The sequence below is a fragment of the Culex pipiens genome, chromosome 2, assembly GCF_016801865.2.
Source record: "Culex pipiens pallens isolate TS chromosome 2, TS_CPP_V2, whole genome shotgun sequence".
Classification (NCBI taxonomy): Eukaryota; Metazoa; Arthropoda; class Insecta; order Diptera; family Culicidae; genus Culex; species Culex pipiens.
In genome coordinates this window covers 189815083-189836939 of record NC_068938.1, presented here as the reverse complement: position 1 = coordinate 189836939, position 21857 = coordinate 189815083, and the positions used below count along the sequence as shown (strand labels likewise).

The 21857-nt window shown below is 35.1% G+C and overlaps 2 protein-coding genes across 2 annotated transcripts in view; one reads left to right on the top strand and one right to left on the bottom strand.

Annotated features, from left to right (window-relative positions):
* The window catches only part of LOC120422931 (uncharacterized), a 114752-nt gene that overhangs the window by 47998 nt on the left and 44897 nt on the right, over window positions 1-21857 (top strand). The window lies entirely within an intron of this gene.
* LOC120422955 (sodium-dependent nutrient amino acid transporter 1-like) lies at window positions 9317-19965 on the bottom strand. The gene is made up of 4 exons (XM_039586539.2): window positions 19172-19965; window positions 13927-14900; window positions 13582-13846; window positions 9317-10081 (listed from the first exon to the last, which is right to left on the bottom strand). Exons 1-4 carry the CDS (start codon window positions 19560-19562, stop codon window positions 9810-9812), a joined length of 1902 nt encoding a protein of 633 aa, XP_039442473.1. The 5' UTR covers window positions 19563-19965; the 3' UTR covers window positions 9317-9809.

The following is a 21857-nucleotide window of genomic DNA, read 5'->3' as shown; positions in this document are numbered from 1 at the left end:
TCTGATTGATATTTTGCAACAAAATTGTATAGAACTGCAACTTTAATGTTCAAAATGAGTGTAGGGGTCAATTAATGGCTTGACTGTTTATAAAAATCATACAACATTGTAAAAAAAAAAATCTCATTATATCAATTGATTTTTTTTTGTTAAGAAGTATAATTTTTTTAAATAAAATATTGAATCAGTGAGTAAAATCCATGCTTCTTAACCATTAAAATGCTTTTAAATTTGTCTCTGTTACCATTTCAAAGGAATATATTTAAGAATAACGTTGACTCATAAAACCAAAAAATAAAAATAAAAGCATGCAGAAATTATGTTTTTCATGGCAAATAACTTGTTCTAGACCGTAATTTTATCAACAAAACTCATTTTAAGGATTTTTAGGCAAAATTTTGACTTTTTATCAATTTCACCAAAAATTTATAGGTATATTGTTAAAAAACTTATAAACTATGTTAAGTAAAATTTACACATTGATTTTCTTTTTCTTCTTAAAAACTTATCAGCAACCTTAGTGATTGTGTAAAATTTGAACACATTAAATCTGATTTTAACAACAAATATTTTGTACAAAGTCACCCCAATATGCTAAATACAATTTTCAACGCCACTAGTTTTCAAATACTATTGAAAAACATTTTTTTCCAACAATAGTGCATGGACCTTGTGTGGCCTACCCCAGTACATGTTTTACAAAATAATAATCTTGAGACAAACCTTACCAGTTGGAAAAAAAATATAAAAACAGAATGAAATCCTATCATTGATACCCCGTTTTTCTTATAAGTTCAATATGCACAGTAGATTAAAATAAATAAAATTAAGTTAGGTTCACTCATTAAAATTTTTTCAAATTAAAAAAAAAGGACCAAAAAGTAAGGAAAATGTATACTTCCGCTTGAATTTCGGGAATTCCCGGGAAATTTAAAAATTTCCCGGGAAACGGGAAATATTATTTTTCGGGAAATCCCGGGAATTCCCGGGAAATTTTTTCCCGGGACGGGAAATTGGACGCTCTATATTTGGGCCAAGGATCCATTTGAACAATTTCAGGCTATTTTTAAATTTTGAGTTTTAACTTTCATGTGGTTTTAGTTTGGATATGGAAAATATAAACAGATAGAGTTAAAAATAATTGTGTTTTAATTTATTCTTTGTTTTTTTTATCGCAATAAGGTCAATTAAAATGGTGTCCATAATAAATAAATTTAATTAAATAACGTCACCTGATAGTTTGATAAAAAAAACTATAGTATTGCTTTTATTAAAATTCGTTTTTAAAATTTTAGCTAATAAATAATGTATGTAGTTGTAAGATAATCTTCATTATTTAACCCCGTGCCATCTCCAATGAACCACAACAAAGTTCATTCACAAAGCTTTTTCAAAGCTTTGCTACAACCAGTTCCTCTCCGATTAGCTACCCAGTGCGTTCCAAAAGCTCAACCAGCTCAACGCTCTTCTCTATTCTCAACGTCTCAATAAAATGCCGGCTTCTCTTCCCACCAAGCTCATTCGAACTTCATTCAGAGACTTGCTGGCGCTTCTTCGCGTATGCTCGATTCCTTTTCCGTCAGGTTGTTCATTTTGCTAATGATTTGTGCAACTCGCCGACCAGATCGGACTTCAAAGCAATGAATTACCTCGTCGAGCGGGGCTCGCGATTAATCGTTTTCATGGTAGTTATTAACATCTTTTGATGTAAATGAATACGCTTCTTGGTGCGCGATGAGGTGAGATATCAATCTGGACCTTCTGGTGGTGGTGGTTGACTCAAGGATTGATTGATGAGACCATTCGGAAATGATTATGTTGCACGTTGTAAATCAATTTGGCTTGCTAGTGAATGAACATTTTAGATCAATTGCCTACATGCTTTTTGAAGAGCTCAAAATGTGTTTGTATTGCCTTTATTTAAACTCTAAAATTGCAGCGCTATTTATAGGTCAGTTATTTTGAATGACGATGCTAATAAAAGGGAATGTTTGAATATACTCATTGGGTTAATGACAGAACAGAAATGCGCAACAGATTCAATGAAGAACAAAAAATGCAAGTCTTGTTTGGTTTACATCACGCACAAAAAATCCTTGACCATGACAATGAATTCGCAAAGCACGTTAAATATAGGAATGCAACTTACAACGAGAAATTTTTTCATAGAATTTCAAAGTTATGGAATTTTTCAAATGTGTATTTGCTCTGATAATGAATGTTTCAACAAAAAATAATAATAAGCTGTTCTAAATATTATTGCTCGAGTTAACAATTTAATTTCAGAGTTGATCGTGATTTTAAACCACTAACTTGAATTCCTCCCTCCGTGAATTTATGATTTCAAGTTCAAAGTCAAGTACACGATTAATGCCCACCAGCCGCGTCTACAAAAGTGGAGTAAAACACATGTTTTTCGCTAGCTTCCCAGTTGTTTATTTTTAAACCCTTTTTTCTGCAACCCATTTAACATTTTAATTCATAAAGCAGTCAAACTTGCGTGACGGGGCTTCGTCGGGGCAGGTTTGGGTTTGAGCTCCGCATACCGTGGGTAAATGTTGTTATAGCAATTTAACGCAATTTTGCTACAACACTGTAGCTAAAAATCACGACAAACCGCTTTGTTGAATTGCTGTGACGTAGTCTAGTACAAACAAAACTGTTAGTCGTTGGGTGGTTTTTTTTCTAGCTGTGCGTTGTTTTTCACGTGGATTATTACTGTTTTCTGTTTACTTTCAATTAAAGGGTTACATAAATGTTGAAAATCACAAAATTTCGTATTACAGAAAATTTATTGAATCCACTAAAAAAGAATATGTTCAGTCACTCCTGAAAGTTTCATGAAGATATTACATGATTAAACTGAGTTAGAGACGGTTTTATGCTCAACATTTTGCCGAGCGAAAAGCGGACTGTCAAACTTTCTGGGCGTTTTTCTCGAACGGGTGTCACGATATCTCGAGATGGGATGGACCAAATTAGCTCAAGACATATCCCGTGTGCATGACGAAGCCTAATTTTGAAATTTTGCTTTTTTTTAAATTCTATAATCAACATCTGATGATTATTTGTATGAAAAACACGAAAATATTTTTATCTTTTTTTAAGTTTTTTGAAAATTGGCCTTCGTCATGCACACAGGACTGGTTTAACGAGTCTTCACCAACATTTTGAGCCGATTTGGTCAAGGCAGTGATAAGATGTCGTGGCAGTTGTGTTTTGAAACTTCTAACTTCAAATATTTATGTCTCAGCAATGATACAACCAAATGTCTTCTAATTTGTTTTTAAAATACATGAAATTATATATTTTAACATTTTAACATGTGAGTAATTCTCGCTGAAAGTGGACCACTATTTACACAAGGTGCTCAAAAATCAAAAGCAATGTACTTTTCCAATAGCCCCCACCAAGTTATGAAAGAAACCATGTTTGGTTGGTTGAATTTGTCCTCAACTCGGCGCTACGAAGCTAAAACATTTTTTTTAATTGGTTATTTTTTGACTTAGGCGCGTCTACAAAATTGCTAATAACTTTGCCAAACTTCAACGAACCCTTGATGTTTAGGGGTGTTTTGGAAAGGAAATGAGTAGAGCTTTCGAATGCACTTGTCAGAAAAATACCGTTTTATACATTTTTTAGCCATAAAACAACAATGTATTTTTAAAAGTCATTTTTGAAGGCCGGCGCCCCGCTTTATCGAAAAACTGACAAATCCATTCGAAAGCTGAGACGATTTCACATAAAGGACCAATAAATCTAAGGTGTATGTTCCTCCTATCTTTTTTAATCTTATTTTGATTCTGAGAGCGCAGCGCTCCGTTCGTATTTCGGGCGCCCAAAATGTTGCATTAGCGTGCCCCAATTTAAGGTTTTGTCGAACAATATAGGTGCTCACTTTTTTAAGGATAGTTTATTATTCAAGGATCAAGATGCACTATTGATAATTGACCAATATTTAAGGTTTTGGGTTCTGCCAGGCAATTTAATGTCGAAAAGTTGTTTTTGTTTACTTTTTTTGTTGTTAAATGCTTATTTACAATTGGGTGGACATTTTTACAGTAAAACTAATGAATGTAGCATGTAGGAAATTTCACTACGAACATTTTTCTAGAGGAGAAAACGTAATTTCGATACTCCAACGCAAAGATATTTGAGTTTTAGTGAGAAAAAAAGTGCCAATTTTACAAATTTCCCAGAATTAACAAGCACGGCCTATTATTTACATGCGGCATATGTTTTGGAACCCAAAGTATGGTTTCTTAGAGTTATTTAGGTAGCTGAATTTGGATTTCCAATCAAATTTCAGATAAACAGTGAACAGTGATATTTGAGCCACGCCTAAATGTTATTTGCATGTAGTGAAAATGGTTGGGAGCGATTTTTCTATTCCTTGCAAAGTTATGGAAATCGTCATTAATTAATGACTGACGTATACAATCGTTCCACAAAATCATAAAAAAAATTCCTTTAATTTCCTTCATTTATTTTTAAGTTTACATTGAAACCAGCCAAATCACAAAACGAGGTTTTCTGACATTCTCAAAACAATCAGAACTTGAAAAAAAACATTCTTCATAAAAAAATCCGAGAGTAATTGATATTTTAGTAAAGGTGAGCAAAAGATTAAATATGACCGAATTCACTAGCGATTGAAATTACAGCATATTACCGCAAATCACTTTTGGGTGTGGCTCGAAATTTCACTGTTTATCTGAAATTTGATTGCAGATCCGAATTCAGCTACCTAAATAATTGTAAGAAACCATACTTTGGCTTCCAAAACATATGCCGCATGTAAATAATAGGCCGTGCTTGTTAATTCTGGGAAATTTGTAAAATTGGCACTTTTTTTCTCACTAAAACTCAAATATCTTTGCGTTGGAGTATCGAAATTACGTTTTCTCCTCTAGAAAAATGTTCGTAGTGAAATTTCCTACATGCTACATTCATTAGTTTTACTGTAAAAATGTCCACCCAATTGTAAATAAGCATTTAACAACAAAAAAAGTAAACAAAAACAACTTTTCGACATTAAATTGCCTGGCAGAACCCAAAACCTTAAATATTGGTCAATTATCAATAGTGCATCTTGATCTTTGAATAATAAACTATCCTTAAAAAAGTGAGCACCTATATTGTTCGACAAAACCTTAAATTGGGGCACGCTAATGCAACATTTTGGGCGCCCGAAATACGAACGGAGCGCTGCGCTCTCAGAATCAAAATAAGATTAAAAAAGATAGGAGGAACATACACCTTAGATTTATTGGTCCTTTATGTGAAATCGTCTCAGCTTTCGAATGGATTTGTCAGTTTTTCGATAAAGCGGGGCGCCGGCCTTCAAAAATGACTTTTAAAAATACATTGTTGTTTTATGGCTAAAAAATGTATGGAACGGTATTTTTCTGACAAGTGCATTCGAAAGCTCTGCTCATTTCCTTTCCAAAACACCCCTAAACATCAAGGGTTCGTTGAAGTTTTGCAAAGTTATTAGCAATTTTGTAGACGCGCCTAAGTCAAAAAATAACCAATTAAAAAAAATGTTTTAGCTTCGTAGCGCCGAGTTGAGGACAAATTCAACCAACCAAACATGGTTTCTTTCATAACTTGGTGGGGGCTATTGGAAAAGTACATTGCTTTTGATTTTTGAGCACCTTGTGTAAATAGTGGTCCACTTTCAGCGAGAATTACTCATGTATTTTAATGCCCTGAAAACCGATTTTTAGTAAAATTAAGTGTGTGTTTACACTTACCTCTGATTTATTTGTCGATTTACATGTATGTAACCACCTAACGTAGAACTTGGAACTACAAGAATTACCCACAAAAACAACCCCCACCCCCTCAAAATAAAGGCGCTCATATCGATTCAAAAATTTCACAGGGTGTTCTTTGCCTAAAAAATTTAGATCCGTAGTTGCGTTGGTTGGTACTCAAACATCGCTTTAATTTCAAAGTTTTCGTAATTTTAGTGAAAATAGTCAATTTCTCCCCTTTTCGTCATTTCCCATGGCGCGTAGAAAAACCCAGTTTTTATTTTCAATAAATCGTTTCACGGAATATTGAAAACATAACTTTTTCTTTTTTTATATGATTTGTAAAAATTTTCGAGGAATTCGGTAAACATATGTTCAGACAAAGGCTCTTTGGTCCCGAAACCGTCAAAACATCATTTTAAGTTTTCATACGACCTTTTCAAATGTGGATATGATATTTGAAACTTTTTTTCCTCAAAAGCCTATCTAATACCCTTTCATTTGCGTCCAATACAGCTAAAATCTGTTAAAATGGCGCAGAGTTATGATTTAAAAAAAAAAGTTTTTTTTTTGTGAAAATCAACGAAAATGGCAATTTTTTGGACCACCCTAACATAGGTCACCCTAATGGCCAAACAAAAAAAAAATGGGTCTAATTATTTCGGCCAAGGTACCCCCAGAAAAATTATGAGCCCGATCGGAGAACTTTTTTTTGAACCATGCTGTTTTCGTGGGGAATTTCCGAATGTGTACCGTAATCTGGGGTGAATTGGGACTTCAGTTTGAATAGGGAAGGCAGTTTTTAGAGCACTTAAAGTTTTCAAATTTGGAAATGGATGTATTGTACACATTTTGTTGGTCTGAGTCTGTTCTAACCGAAACCAACAAGAAAAATCAAAATATTGTGCTCCAACATCGTTAAAACTGCAGTCCCAATTCGCCCCATGTGTCCCGATTGACCCCAGTTTACGGTATTTTGACTTTATCAACTATAAATAATATCGCATTTTCAAACATGGTATTTTTTTCTGAAAATTTTTCATCAGGTTCAAGTTTTTACACATTTTTTAGGTAAAATTACTTAGGAAAATGGTAATATTCAACCACCAAATTTTCCACCTTCTAAAAGACAACTTTTTTTTATCAGTGAAGCAAAAAATGAAAGTGAGCAAGGAAGTTGTTCTCAAAACTTCTGCAAAACAATTTGTCAAAACCAATCCTCTCTATTTAGAATTTGCAAATCAAACGGGATCAGGACTGAGTTAACCATCCAAACAAACGAGAATTTTCCTATCTTGCAGTTGTCCTTACCAAACTGGTGTTTATTATTTTGTTGGTGTCTTCGACAAAAATGTACGTATTGTCATGTTGAAGTCAATGGAGTCGGGTACTTTTTAAAGACCCAGATTCAGAGTTGTTGAATCGTCAAAAGCTGCAGTTGGAATCGGCTAATATTCAACAATTGAGTTACAACTACAAAAACTTTATTTTCCAGTAAAAAGCATTTAAAGGACATGCATATATAGTAGTTGCAACAAGTTGCAAAAAGAGGTTTTTTTCAACAAGAGTCGTACATTTATCCAACGAGGTTCACCGAGTTGGATAAATACGAAGAGTGCTGAAAAAAATCAAGTTTTGCAACGAATTCAATACAACATTTTTTGCAATTCCAAAAAACACACACTGAGTGAAATTTTAAGTTTTCATGTATTTTGTCAATAAATCGTTAAAATCAAAAAAATGTTGAAAAGTGTTACTTTTCGAAACATGTGCTGAAAAGTAGAACTTTTCAGCATTTATTTTGAAAAGTGTTGCTATTCGATTCTGTTATTTTTGGTACAGAAAAGTAGGCTATTTCGTCGTTCAAGAATGACAGGAAAAGTGAGTAGTTTCACGACGGAATTGCAAAAAAAAACAATTTGAGGCATTTTGAAGTCGACCATTCATACATTGAACGAAAATTGATCGAAAAAACGGCTTTGTTTACAAAAGGTGATTGGGACTAATCTTAAAAACTTGAAAATAATTATCTATACGAAAATACCCCCTTTTTTAAATTAGAGAATTGAGGTAAATGTATCATTTGCAAAACATTCCTTACCAAACGAAAACGTTTTCACAGGTTATTTACAAACTACCATACTCGATTATCAGAAGGCCTTGGATTTTCGAGCTTAAGTATATTCCATGAACTACGCTAAATTGATTTAGAATTTTAAAATCCAAGATGGCGCTCAAAATGGCAGTAAAAACTTTTAAAAACGCATTTTTATATTGTAAAGTAGAGGTGGGCAAAAAAGAGCCGATCTTCTTAATGAGCAAACAAATATGAGCGGTTCCTAAAAAAGATCGGTTTTATCCACCTCTAGTTGAAGTAGATCCCCAACGAAATCCGACGATTCAGCTCTCAAAATGTTGGACAGTAGCCCATATTGAGCAAGTCGATAATGTAAAAAAATCGCAATAAAGAATGCAAAAAAGAGTTTGCAGAGTATTTTTTCCAAATAAAATATCAGCATTCGTTAAACTTTTACAGAAATAAAAGCAAACTCGTTAAATTAAGAGTAATTTTCTCCAACATTCTAGAATCCTAGTCTGGGTGCCATTTCATTTCTCGAGCGTTCAGACATAGAGACTGCAATCGCTTTTTCTCGTTTTTAGTTTTTTTAAAAAATAATTTATTAATTTTCAATAAAAAACTCAAAAAATCCCATCATTCTTAAAAACAGCCTTTCATCAAAATTTTGAAAAAGAGCGAAAGAGCCGTTCAAAAGAGCCGCTCTTTTTAATGAGCGAATGAAGATAAGCGGCTCATAAAAAACGGTTTTGCCCACCTCTAAAAGGCAATCAACTATTCAAATTTGACTGAAAAGGGGTCGCAGAACTTGAATTTGATGCTAAAAGTAAGAAAATTAAAAATACGAATAATTGAAACATCGGATAATCGAGGCTTCGGATAATCGAGTCTGGACTGAATGTGAAAAAATGCAATTACCTATAAAGAGATGTAAATTTTAACACTTTTTTTGTAAAAACAAACAAACCAAATCTTGTAGCGTACCGAGTTATTATATAAACTGTCTAGTTACATTAATTAACAACATGGGTATTTGCAAGCACTCTACTCAAAATATGTTGTAAAGTTTGTGTTTCAAAAGTTTATTTTTAATGAACATTATATAATTTTTATATGACGCCGCGTATTTTTCTAAATTTGATGATTGACAGGAGACAAACCTTTTGAAATATTTAATGCAAACATATGTCGTTTTCTGTTATTTCTTGATGATGCTGATCATTGTCTAAAGTTTGTGAAATTGCTTTCAATATTGATTTATTTCAAGTGTAATTTATGACTGTAATTGCACGGTCACCGAATACCGCCCAAACCACAGCGACCAGCACATGGAGGGAATTACAATCCACTTAAAGAACTGACGCATTTGCCTTCCCATCTGAAATCCCCCTCTGCAACTCAGTTTCCAACCACATCTAATTTGCATTTCGCTGATGCGTGATTTCTTTCCGTTACAAGCAATGAAACAAATTACACCGAATACTGCACTGAATGACGTCAAGTGTAATTGAAAAAGTAAAAAAAAAAATGCTTAAAAATACAAAATAAAATTACTCTATCTCTGCTCGTAGTCTGCTACACTAATCTATACACAAAACATTTCTCAAATTAAAATCGCTTGCATACTAATTTGCCTTGCGCTGAATTGCTACTACCGGCCGTACATGCCTCGTGCCGTGGAAAACCTCTCCGTTCCCGCCCTGTTGATCTTGTCGAGCGCGCGCTTCTGATGAGATTGATAAGGGTGATTTTGTGTCTAGTCATGGTTTAGGGCGGCAGCAGCAACATTACGCTGATCAAAAGATTTCACCTTACAATAGACGATGAACCTTCTCCTGTGGCGGTCATCGGAACGATTAGTGTGCATTGTGCTCTACGGCGGTAGCCCTAACTACTAATACTGACTTCACTCGATTTCGATCACTGTGTCTGATTTTGTCTGATTGAGCAAATCAACTTGCGAGCCCCTCTTCCTAAAGATTCACCGAATAGGACTTTTCCCGTCGGAAGAGGAATCGCTGGAAAATGCTGCTGGATTTGGCACCGTCGTCGCGTTGAGCGTCGTCAACAAAGTCGTCGTATTTCTTCTTCAACGCGAGGTTTTCCGGGCCCCAGCTGGACAGCGGTCGGGCGGCCCGCTTGATTCGGTTCCACAGCGATAGGTCGCTGGGTTGGGCGAGAACAGCGCGGATGGCCAGGATCGGCAGGGGGAGGATGGCGGCCGCGTAGATGAACCAACCGAGAACTGGAATGAAAAAAAAAAACGTTTTGTTATTTTGTTATCGCTTAAAGTCGATTTTTTCCAATTCCCAAATTTCACCATCAAAACAATCTAATACGAATCTACAAGGGCAGCATTGGCAAAAAATATTTTCAACAAAAAAAAAACCAAAAAAGTACCAAGTACCAGAAATTTTTGTTTTCTAGTAAATAAAGATAAATGAACAATTATCTACAAAATCGGCCGATTTCAACCATTTTTATTTTTTGTATTTCTTGATTTGGCTCAAACTTTGTGGGGGCCTTCCATATGACCAAAGAAACCATTTGCTGTCATTGCACAGTGGTCCAGATCGCAAAATTAAGTGAAAAATTGATTTTCCGAAAAATTGTGGAGTTTTGAAGCTTTGCTGTCTTGAGAAGAGTTGTTGTAAAAGTGAAGGGGCAACTTTTGGTTTTGTTGAAAATTGGGGTGGTTCACGATTATGGTGATTTTGAAAATCTTACTTTTCAGGAATATTTTTAAGATTTTTTTGTCTTCTAGAAAGTTGTTAGGCTTGCTAATTCAAGCAACTTTGTCGAAGACACCAAAAATTTATCTCGTAATCTACGCCTTCTACGACCAAATTTATAGAAAGCATCTGAGCAAACTTTAAAAATCAGTTTTTGAACGTGACAACTCAGGGTTAAGTTTTAGATAAAAGTGATATTCGGGGCATTTTTAGAGCTTTAAAAAAATCATTTTTATTTTCTGACAAGTCAATTTGGACTTAAGGGTCCAAAGTTACAGCCATTTAAGGTAAAAAAGATGCAAATTTAAAACTAAAATATCTCGAAAAGGAGCAAGCCAAATTTTAAGCGCTGGGTTGCATTTGAAAGAGGAGATCTAGCACTACAAACGATGTAAAAAACTCAGGGGTGTTTTTCTTTAAACTCGAGATATCTATATTTGAAAAAGTCTAATTTTCAAAGGAAAACCATTTGGGACCACCCTAAAGAAATTCGAAAATTGTCTTAATATATGTTTTTTCCATTTAATTTTGCCCGCTGAATCTGAATCTGTCCTAAGAATTGAGCCAAAGTGTCAAAAATCGATATTTTGGGTTTGAATGATAATTTTACATGAAATCCCAAAATATGACCAAAAATTGTTTTTTGACACTTAGGCCCAAATCTGAGGGTAGATATTACATGGAACAACATAAAATTGGATAATTTTAGAATTTCGTTAGAGTGGTCCCATATACTTTTCCATGAAAATTAGTAATTTTCAAATGAAAATATCTCGAGTATAAAGAAAAATATCCCTGGACTTTTTCAGCGTTTATAGTGCTAGATAACCTCTTTGAATGCATCCTAGCGCTTAAAATTTGGCTTGCGCTTTTTTGAGATATTTGAGTTTTAAATTTTCATTTTTTTATTACCTTAAGTTGCTGTAACTTTTGACCCCTAATTCCAAATTGACTTGTCAAAAACTTCAATTTTTACTTTGTGACTTCAATTTTTAATGTAAATTCAAATTTGCAATCGAAAAGTACATGACATATTTTGCAAAAAAGTGCAACTTTTTCAAGATAAAGCCTCTTAAAGTTTAATTTTAACTGAAAAATCAACATTTTTCGATTTTTAAAATAGTGAATGGTCAATACCATTCCCGACAATATTTTCAGAAAATTTCCAATAAAATTGTCCAGGAGAGATTGCAAATTGGACCTCTGATTGATAAACTACAGCTAATAAAAGAAAAAGAAACAAGAAAATTTAGGTTTTTTAAGTTATATCCATACATTTCCACATTTTCTCATTCAAATATCTCAGCAACTAATTGAGAATTTTTATGATCTTTTCGAGAAAAATATTTTCATTTTTTTTTGGACTCAAGACTTACGTTTCATGCAATATTACGCCCATTTGAAATTTTAGTTGCTGAGATATTGGCATTATAAAATGTGGGAATGTTTCAATGAGATTTAAAAAACTTCAATTTGAGAATTTGAATGAATGAATATAGTTAATGCTGACGAGACTTTTCTTCCTTTTTTTGTGGAAGTTTTTGATCTTTTGAAATATAGAGTAATGCCCAGAGAGTTTTTGATATGCTATTTTGACATTTTTATTTGATGGGTTGAATTTATAAATACTTCAAACATTTATTTTTGAAGGCTTGTTATCGCATGTTAAAAAAAATCGTAATTATTTTTTTTCTGCCAAATCTCTACGACAGGTTCACCGACAGTATTTTTATTTAAATTTTGCTGGGTTTAACAGGTTTTAAGTTTTATTTTTAACGGTTGCTTTTCATTTCAGTTTTTTAATGCGAAAAATAAACATTTAGAAAGTGGAAAACAAGCAAACTTTTTGTCTGGATTAGTAAATTTTTTGTTTTATTTTCGCATAAGGAATTAAAAAAAAGCATTTCATATTAATCTTAAATTCAAAATAAAATCAAAGTTAAATAAGAAAAAGTCTTAAAAAACGAGTAATTTTGTTATTTATAGAATTTTTATGTAAAAAAATTGCATGTTGAAAAAAAAATCATGAATTGCTGGCATGAATTTTCTGAAAGAAATTCAGGTAGCAGTGTTTGTAAAAGTCCATGACCATAGTTAATAAAATAATTTGCATAAATTGCATGCTTATTTTGCATTTAACAATGTTTGATGTTTATATATCAAATTGTTTCTTAATTGTCTTCTATACAACTTTGTAGAACATTGTTACAGTCTAAAAAATAACCCTGCAAAATTATGAAAAATGGTAATTTTGAAATTACAAATGTTGTTCTAAATGTAGAAGGACCATCCACAATCCACGTGGACACTTTTTTGGAATTCTCACCCCCCCCCCCACGTCTCGTGGACAATTGGCCATACAAAAAAAAAAAAGTATTTTTTGTATGGAGCGTGGACAATCATTAAGACCCCCCCCCCCTGAGTGTCCACGTGGTTAATAAATAGTCCCAGATTGGAAAAGTACCTAAAATGAAATGTTCCTAAATTTTTAACAGTTGAGTAACGAAAAATGTCTTTATTGTATTTTTTTTTCGACGAAAAATACGATTTTACGGAATTTTGAGTACGCCATCAAATTGGAAGTCCAATTTTACATAAAAATACCATTGAGACCAAATCATGTCTTTTTCGCGTGTCACGCCCTCCGTCACAAGATATCAAATAACGGACCTCGGATTCGTAATCAGGGACAAAAATTACCCCTTTTTACAAAGTTTCACGCAAATCGAAGAGGGGCCGGGGCAACTTTTCCCGATTTCGTGTGTGTTGGTAGAGAATTACCCAAATGTAAATCTTCCTACAAACCATATCAGTTGCAATAGTTATTTCAAACAAATTTAAATCTTAAAAAAATGGATCGTTGCAAAGAAAAAAATGAAATTATAAATCGATTTATAGACAGATATTAAAAAAAAGTTCGACTGGTTATGGAAAGCCATTCTAAAGTATTAATCAGCAAGAAAACTGTTATTTTGTAACCATTTTCTCTAGAATCCCGGAACCCCCTACTCACCGTGGAACCCTGTCGCGATCCGCTCCGGGGGGTTGCCGGTGGCGAACGTCAGCAGCAGGATGATCGCAATCACGATGGGGGTGACGTACTTCCAGCACACGCGCCACAGGATGCTCGTCTTGAGGCCCAGCATGAAGTCGATGTCGCGGCAGATCCGCTGCACCCCGTAGATCCAGCAGAAGCACGCCAGCTCGGCGACGGCCAGCGTCAGCGTCACGAAGGTCACCCCGTAGTAGTCGACGTACTCAATCACCCGGGAGCTGGCCTGGTGGGAGGAGGGGCAGAGGTGGGAAAAACGTTGATTAGATTCTGAGATGGGCGTGAGGGTTTACAGTCTTCACTTACCGGCGTAATAAACAGAAACCCGGTCGAGAATCCCAGCGCGCTGATCACCAGCACAATCTTCCAGTTCTTCAGCCCCGGAAACTGATCCCGAATCGCGGTCACCACACTGGTTATGATTCCGGTGTTGCTTCCGATGCCCAGCACAAACAACATGAAGAAGAACAGCACCGCAAACAGATTCGGCACGTGCTCAAACTTGGCCAACGCTTCGGGGTACGTGATGAAGGTCAACCCGGCGCCCGGATGGACCACCTTGGTATAATCGGTCTCGCCGGTCACCACGCCCAGATGGCCAATGATCGCGAACACGATTCCACCCGAAAGCAGCGAGGTAAAGGTGTCGGTCCACGAGATGATCATCGCATCGCGGTAGATGTTGTTGGAGAAGTTGTTGAACGACGAGTACGCGATCACTCCTCCGAAACAGATCGACAGGGAGAAGAAACACTGCGAGACGGCCTCCTTCCAGACGTTCACGGTTAGGAGTTTATCCCAATCGGGGGTGATGAAGTAGAGCAGTCCGTTCCCTGCTCCTTCCAGGTTGAAACAATATACAGCGAAAAACAGCATCACTGCGTACGGGAACAGAGCCAGAAAATAGGAGATCTTCCCCGATCCCTGAATTCCCTTGATCAGCATGAACGTTATGCACACCCAGATGAACAGCAAACAGAGCGCCAACCTCCAATCGGGCAGACCAATCTCGTCCCCAACCAGATAATCCTCACCAGTCACCGACCTCGTGTAGAACAGCTCCGCCGATGTCTGCACCGGAAGCGTTGAGTTCACAAAGCTCGACTTGCCCATCGAACTCGACGAGTTGATACAGTTGACGTCGGTCCAGGCCGGGTCGCACGTGGCCCACGGAAGTTCCGTGCTGAACGACGCCACAAAGTAGCGAATGGCGACCGCGATGGTGGCCGCGTAGTACGAGATAACGATCGACATGGCGATCATCTGGCCGAGGCCAATACCTGCAAATAAAAAGAAGTAAAGGGAATAAGTTGCAGGATAATTGAAACCAGACAGCAGCGGTTTTGGTTCCCACTGGATGGGGCTGATTGATCTACGGGCACGTGACCGCCACATGGAATGCAATTTGTTTCTTTCCCGAGTGTTTAGAATGGAAATTACAGTTGCAGTTGCAGTGTCGTAATGGCAATGGTTGACTGTCAACGGTGATATGCTTAATCAAACAATTTTGTAATTGTTGGGGGTATACATTGAAGCAAACGTTACGCAAAGATTCTGATGAGATAATTTAGTGATAAATCGATGCAGTTTAATTTTCTGGAAGGAATGGAAAATTCCAAGTCAAACAGAAACTTGCAAAGCTTTTCTTTAGATTGAAATTTGCTGTGACTAAATTATGATTACAAGCAAACCTCGTATGTTTCTATATCAAAATTTTTGTAATTGTCTGCTCTACAACTTTGTAGAACATTTTTTCACTCTAAAAAACAACCCGGCAAAGTTAGAAAAAATACGAAATTTTAAAATGAAAAATTTTGTTCTAAATGAGAAAATTACCACATTAAATTTCCTTTAAAATGACATGTTCCAAAAATGTTTATAGTTGAGTAACGGAAAATGGCAGAGTTTTTAATTTTTTTTTTGTGTTTTTCTCGATAAAAAATACGTTTATTGCGGAATTCTGAGTACGCCATCAAATCGAGCGTCGAATTTTACATAAAAATCCCCTTTGACATCAAATTTCCATCTCATCACCGTTTCAGGCTGCAAATTATTAAAAACACCCCTTTTTCGCATGTTCAAAAATGAAAGGGGTCGTACCAACCCTCCGTCACGAGATATCAAAAAACGAACCTCGGATTCGTGATCAGGGACACAAGTTAACCCTTAGGACAACGTTTCACGCAAATCGAAGAGGGGTCGGGGCAATCGCTGTGTGAGTTGGCGGAGAATTACTCTTATTTATTTAAATATTTCCAGGCAAAATTTTTTTCTTATTTTTTTTTAGAAAAATGTGAGCAAGCAAGTTTCTCAAAATTTTACAAAAAGTTGTGGATCAATCTAGAACATATATACTAATAAGATATCAATTCAATTGTTTTTATTAGAAACTCATAACGAATGATAAATCTTGTACCCTCACTGAAAGTAATTTTATTTTAGGGTAATAGATTGTAAATGGTTTTAAAACAAAATCTGTTCTGATTTTTAAATATATATATGTATTAATTTTTTTTTCCTAACTTCCCTTGATACCAGAAATTTTGAAGAAGATTCTTCAACAATTTCATAAATTCTTGCAACTTTTCAACATATTTATTTCGAATAATTTTGTACAATCAATTGAAACTTAATTAATAAAACATTTCTGAGGTATTTAAAAGTCCTTTAATTATTTTAAATTACGGTTGTTTCAGAACTTGTTTAAAGATAAAATAAATTTAATTTATTATGCATAGCAAAGCATAGCATTGGTATTTACCCGTAGATGCTACTTTATAAATTTAATTTATTATCATTGGAAATACTCCAGATACTTAAACATGCTCCGGAGATATGATTGCATCGTTTATTTTTCCATTTTCACTTGATTTGACATTTCTGAATTATTTAAAAAATAAAACAGAAATAAAATTGAGTTTAACATATTGATTTCAGGAATTCTTGAAATTAAATATCTCTTGAGATTATAATAGCTTTGAACTTTTTTTTATTACGACGCTCTATGTCAACGACAATACCTTGAAATAAAATTTCAATAGGTCTTATTTGCATTATGCATAACAAACAAAGTGACATTTGGACAAAAACCTGAAAATATATTCTTGAAATGCGAAATGCTGTGAAAATTAAATTTAAAAATACTTAATGACGGAAAAGTTCTCCTACACAATTTTTTTTTGAAAAACTGAGAAAATTTTAATTTTTTTTCAATTTTTGAAAAATGAGTCTCTGTGTTGCCAAAAGTTTCAACACGCGATTTCTCGAAAACTATTGATTCAATTTTCAATGGTAGAATTGAACATTTCTAAAATTTTCTTCTTTTTTTCTTTGATAATAGGGGAACAGCATCTAATTAACGCATGCCTCTAATGTTGCCATATCAGCACTTTGACATTCAATTACAGCTTATTAAAAGCGATTTCGACTGAAATCGAGTGATAAATAGCTCAATAAGAAGTGAGCAAGCAAGTTTCTATCAAAAGTTTTGCAAAATTAGTTGTTTGAATAGTGAAATTAAGCAAATTGGATGGAGTTAGCAGCGAGTGCTTAACCAGCCAAACATACGAGAATTTCCCCTAATTTTAATTTTTTTTAAAATCTATCCAGTTATTTAAAATAGTTTAAAATGAATAAAATAAATGTTTAAAGACCTTTCAACTGTTTACTCTTCATTCTAATAATTAAAGTTAGAAAATTTAGCAAAGGCTTAATTCTAGTTTCTCTGGTAGCAGATTTTACACCATTCTAAAAACTAAAGCAAAAGATTTTGCCGTTTTGAATCTTCTTAAACATATGAAAAAAAATTGAAATTTAAAAAACCACGTATTTTGAGAGTTCAATTTTTAGCGATGAAAAATCAAATTAAAAAATCTAGATTTATTTTCAATAGCACTGGCGTATAGAACAAATCCTAGCTTCTTAATTTTATTGATTTTTGTGAAGAATTGTCGGAAGTGTAATAAATTTTCAATTTGATTCCAAACTGTTTCGCTCTTATTTAATTTTACAACATAAAAATCCACGAATGATCAAAATCACTCGTTTTCGGGTTGTTCTCAAGCCTTTCAATAATTTCATTTGAGATTTTTATGAAACAAGTTGAATAAAATAAAGTGAGACATTTGCCTAATTGGTTTTTATTTTTGCTTAAAATCAGCATACAAACATGCGTCATGCCAAATAGAAACGTTTTTTTACGTTAAAAAATTAAAGAGGAATTATTGCATAATCACATAGAATGTGAAGCTTATTTCTTTTTAAGGAAGTGTTTTTTTAAACATTGAAAATTAGGCCGCTGCAACTTTTTTTTAGTTTATGCCACTCCAACCCCTCTTTCAAAATCAGCCCTAAAAATCAAGGGGCTGAAAAAGTATTTATTGCAATTCCGTCGTAAAACAACTTACAGTTGCTGTCATTCTCTCGATCGACGAAAAGCTTAATTTTTTATACCAAAAATAACAGAATTGAATAGTAACACTTTTAAAAATGAATGGTGGAAAGTTCTCATTTCAGCACTGAAATTATTGCTGAAAGTCAACTTAAAAAATCTAGTTTTTTTCCGTGTACCTATTTTTCCTGAATACTTCTAATCATAACCTACAATTTGTTGATCAGATTATCCGTTTTCAAGATACAGGATTTTGAATATTCACAACTCGCAAAGTTGTATGGAGCCTTGTATCGAAAAAACAAATGATGCAAAACGACTTTTTGACATAGGAAGCATGGACAAAGTGGAATTTAAATAAAATAAATACAAAAAAGTGTTTATTTACAAAATAATATAGAATTACTATGCTTTCAAAATTGTGTTTTTTTTTCAATGTATATTGCTTCTGGAATCCTGGGATCAAAATCTTTGTTTTACTAAAACTTAAATATCAATAACATTTTATAAATTGATTGACAATTTAATTGAGTTTTTTTTAGGAAAAAAATCAAACTAATTTTATTGTATTTCAAACAGGCCCATGTCTTACGCGCACATGTACATGGAGCTATTTACAAATATTGCGACCTACTTTTGACTATGTTCCTGAAACAATGAAAAAAAAACATGTTACATTCTATAAATATTTCATTCATAGCACTCTTCAGAAAACTAAGAACATCGATGTTCCGTGTTTGAAAAAGAAAAATCACGTTTCTCTCATCATATCATTAGTATGATTGCGATGATAATTTCACTAATAAATGCACTTTTTCCATCCTCCTCAATTACTACCTCAACCAAACAGCTGTCCCATCATACCGAGTCACATTCCCAATCTATTTCAGCACACTCATTATCATTGCAGGCCCGATCTCATTGCATTCCTTCGCCCGATCGCTCCAGTTCTATCACCTACGGGGTGTCCGGACAATGGGCACTTGTCTAACCAGCTACTTAATCTATCTTTGCACCTGCACCCGTGCCCGACCAGATATTTACACAACCGTTTAGACACCACAAACCCAACCCTTCGTCGCGACACAATCACTTAGGTCTAATTTGTCCCTTCTCGACTCGACTTCCACACAACAACAACAAATTCGGGGATTTTCGTACCTCTCATCAGCGGGCTCACGTCGTACACCTTGACGCTGCCCCGGCTCGAAAACTGCCCCATGACCATCTCCAGGTAGTAGATCGGTCGGCCCACGATCAGCAGGACGATCAGGTACGGGATCACGAAGGCGCCACCCCCGTTTCGGAACGCCGTCGAGGGGAACTTCCACACGTTGCCGAGTCCCACCGACATTGCTATACAGGACAGCAGGAACTCGGCTCCGTTGCTCCACTTTTCACGCTCCTCCTGGGGCTGCTCCTCGACGTTGCCAACCGTGACCGAGCCCGGAGGTCCGGAACCGTTTTCTGTGACATTGTTGTTGTTGTTGTTGTTGTTGGTGACTCCCGTGGAGTCATCTCCGACGAATGACCTGTTGACTACTCCGGCCATGGCTGCTCGAGTTCGAGACTTTGCAACACTCTTGTAACTCTTCAAATGCTGTAATTCCCATTCACGACCGTTTCACAGATCGTGAATCAACTTTTCACTCACTTTGATGTCACTGCTTAAAAGTTACACGTCCTGACCATGTTATTCCCCCTTTCAATATCACATTTGTTCAAACAGGGAAGTTTCTTCCAATCACATTACTTCAACCTTAATTGGCAATCACTATAAAACCAAACCACAAAACCCGCTCCCAACACACGAATGACTAGTTTTTTGTTAGATCAACAATTAACACAACTCACATTAAAAATGTCTTAATTTTCTGTTAAGTGCACTTTGCGCGTTCTCGGCGCAACTCCCGAACCGTTCTAGGTGAACCGCGTGCGATCAGTGAATTCGTTCGTTCGAGTTGGGCCGAGGGTTTATAAAGCCTTCCACAGCAATAAGGCCGGCGGTGATCGACGACGATCATTCGTTCGGGTAGCAGGTTGCGAATGTGTGTGCGAGTGATCGAGTGCAGGTAGATCGACAGCAGTGGTGTTTGTGTGGTGAATTTCGGGTGAATCTGAGTCGGTAGGGAATAATGTTGTTGTCCAGAATGACGACAGTGGCGATGGAAGAGGCTCGGTTTTGGGTTTATCCAATCGGCGTTGGGACTTTGCAAGGGGCAGGGGTTCTAGGTATGATAGGGTTATGGAAAACGTCAGGTTAGTAGTTTTAAGAATTATGTGATTTTTAATTCCTCCTACAGCAAAAAAAAAAACTTATTTTCAAGAGAATGAGTCCGTTTTGGACAATTTTTGAAAGTTTTTGGTCTAGAAAAAAATGCAAAGAATGTCTTAAGCAAAAACCAAAAATGAGGAAAAAACAATCCGCTTTGTTAAATGAACTAGTTAAGCGGTACTGTAATTCACAATTTAACAATTAAGTCGTTGTAAATATTGTTCAAAGTTTGTGACTCTTGGATGCTCCTAAAAATAAACTTCAAATAATCCTTCAAAAATGCAACTGCTAAACAGGGTGACAATAAAAAAAAATCTACATTTTGGATACCCGCTGACTCGATTTATTAGGCAAAAATAAGTATCTGTGCCAATTTTGAGCGAAATTGATTAAGGTTTAAGGGTTGCTTTTTATCGTTGACATTTATATGGGGAATGTCGCAAAAATGCAGAAAAAACATCGTTTCAGTATGGCGCGGGTCTCGCCCAAAATTGTCCAAGTGTGAGATTCTTGTAATAAATTCAATTCCCTACAACTTTGCCGAAGGGTGTAAAACGATCCGAGTTGACCCTGATTTTTGGTGATTTTTTTTAGTAAAAAGTATTTTCTTATATTATATTTCATGTATACCCTTATATACTATACACCCCTTATATACTTTCAAGTATATAAGCCGATTTCTTTTCATTGCATTGCTAATAACTCTTCAGGATCAACTCGGATCTTCTTGCACCCTTCGACAAAGTTGTAAGAAATTAAATTTCTTAGGAGAATCCAATACTTGGGCAATTTTGGGCGTAACCTGCGCCATCTGCTGCCAAAATCCTGAAGCGATGTTTTCCCAAAACATTTGTGAAATTTTCCCCATATAAATTTCAACGATAAAAAGCGAACCCCTTAACCTTAACCTATTTGGCTCAAAATTGGCACAGTTAATAAATATTGCCTAAAGAATCGAGCCAGGGGGTATCTCTTGAGATTTTTCAAAATTTTAAATTTTTCTTGTCACCCTACTGCTCAAACATTTTTCATTTTCTTTTTAGAAAATATTCAATTTTAGAAAAACCGAACAATCGCTCTCTACCATTTCATTTAAAGAATTCTAGATTTAGATCTAGATTTCGCTGAGAAAAATTAAACGAGTTAAGGGATATTGGTTATCCGAAGATTTTTATTTTTTATTTTTTTTTCGTTTTTTTTTATCAAAAGAAGCCATGTTGCATAGAATTTTACGGGCTTCTCATGCAGAATGCACATTTGAATATTCGAAAATCAGTATCTTGGAAAGGGATTTCTGATCAATTTGTTGTCTTCGGTAAAGATGCCGAGCTACCGTGGCCGTGAGGTCTGGCTCGGCAAAGTCAGATCCCTTCAAAGAAAAATTAAACGAGTTAAGGGATATTGGTTATCCGAAGATTTTTATTTTTTATTTTTTTTCGTTTTTTTTTTATCAAAAGAAGCCATGTTGCATAGAATTTTACGGGCTTCTCATGCAGAATGCACATTTGAATATTCGAAAATCAGTATCTTGGAAAGGGATTTCTGATCAATTTGTTGTCTTCGGTAAAGATG

What these genes read in the sequence shown, in the direction of transcription:
- LOC120422955 (XM_039586539.2), bottom strand. Translation starts at nt 19,562, where the DNA reads ATGGCCGGAGTAGTCAACAGGTCATTCGTCGGAGATGACTCCACGGGA. An exon ending in GGTTTCTGTTTATTACGCCG is followed by an intron (nt 13,847 to 13,926) that starts GTAAGTGAAGAC and finishes TCCTCCCACCAG; the next exon opens with GCCAGCTCCCGGGTGATTGA. An exon ending in GATCGCGACAGGGTTCCACG is followed by an intron (nt 10,082 to 13,581) that starts GTGAGTAGGGGG and finishes TTTTCATTCCAG; the next exon opens with TTCTCGGTTGGTTCATCTAC.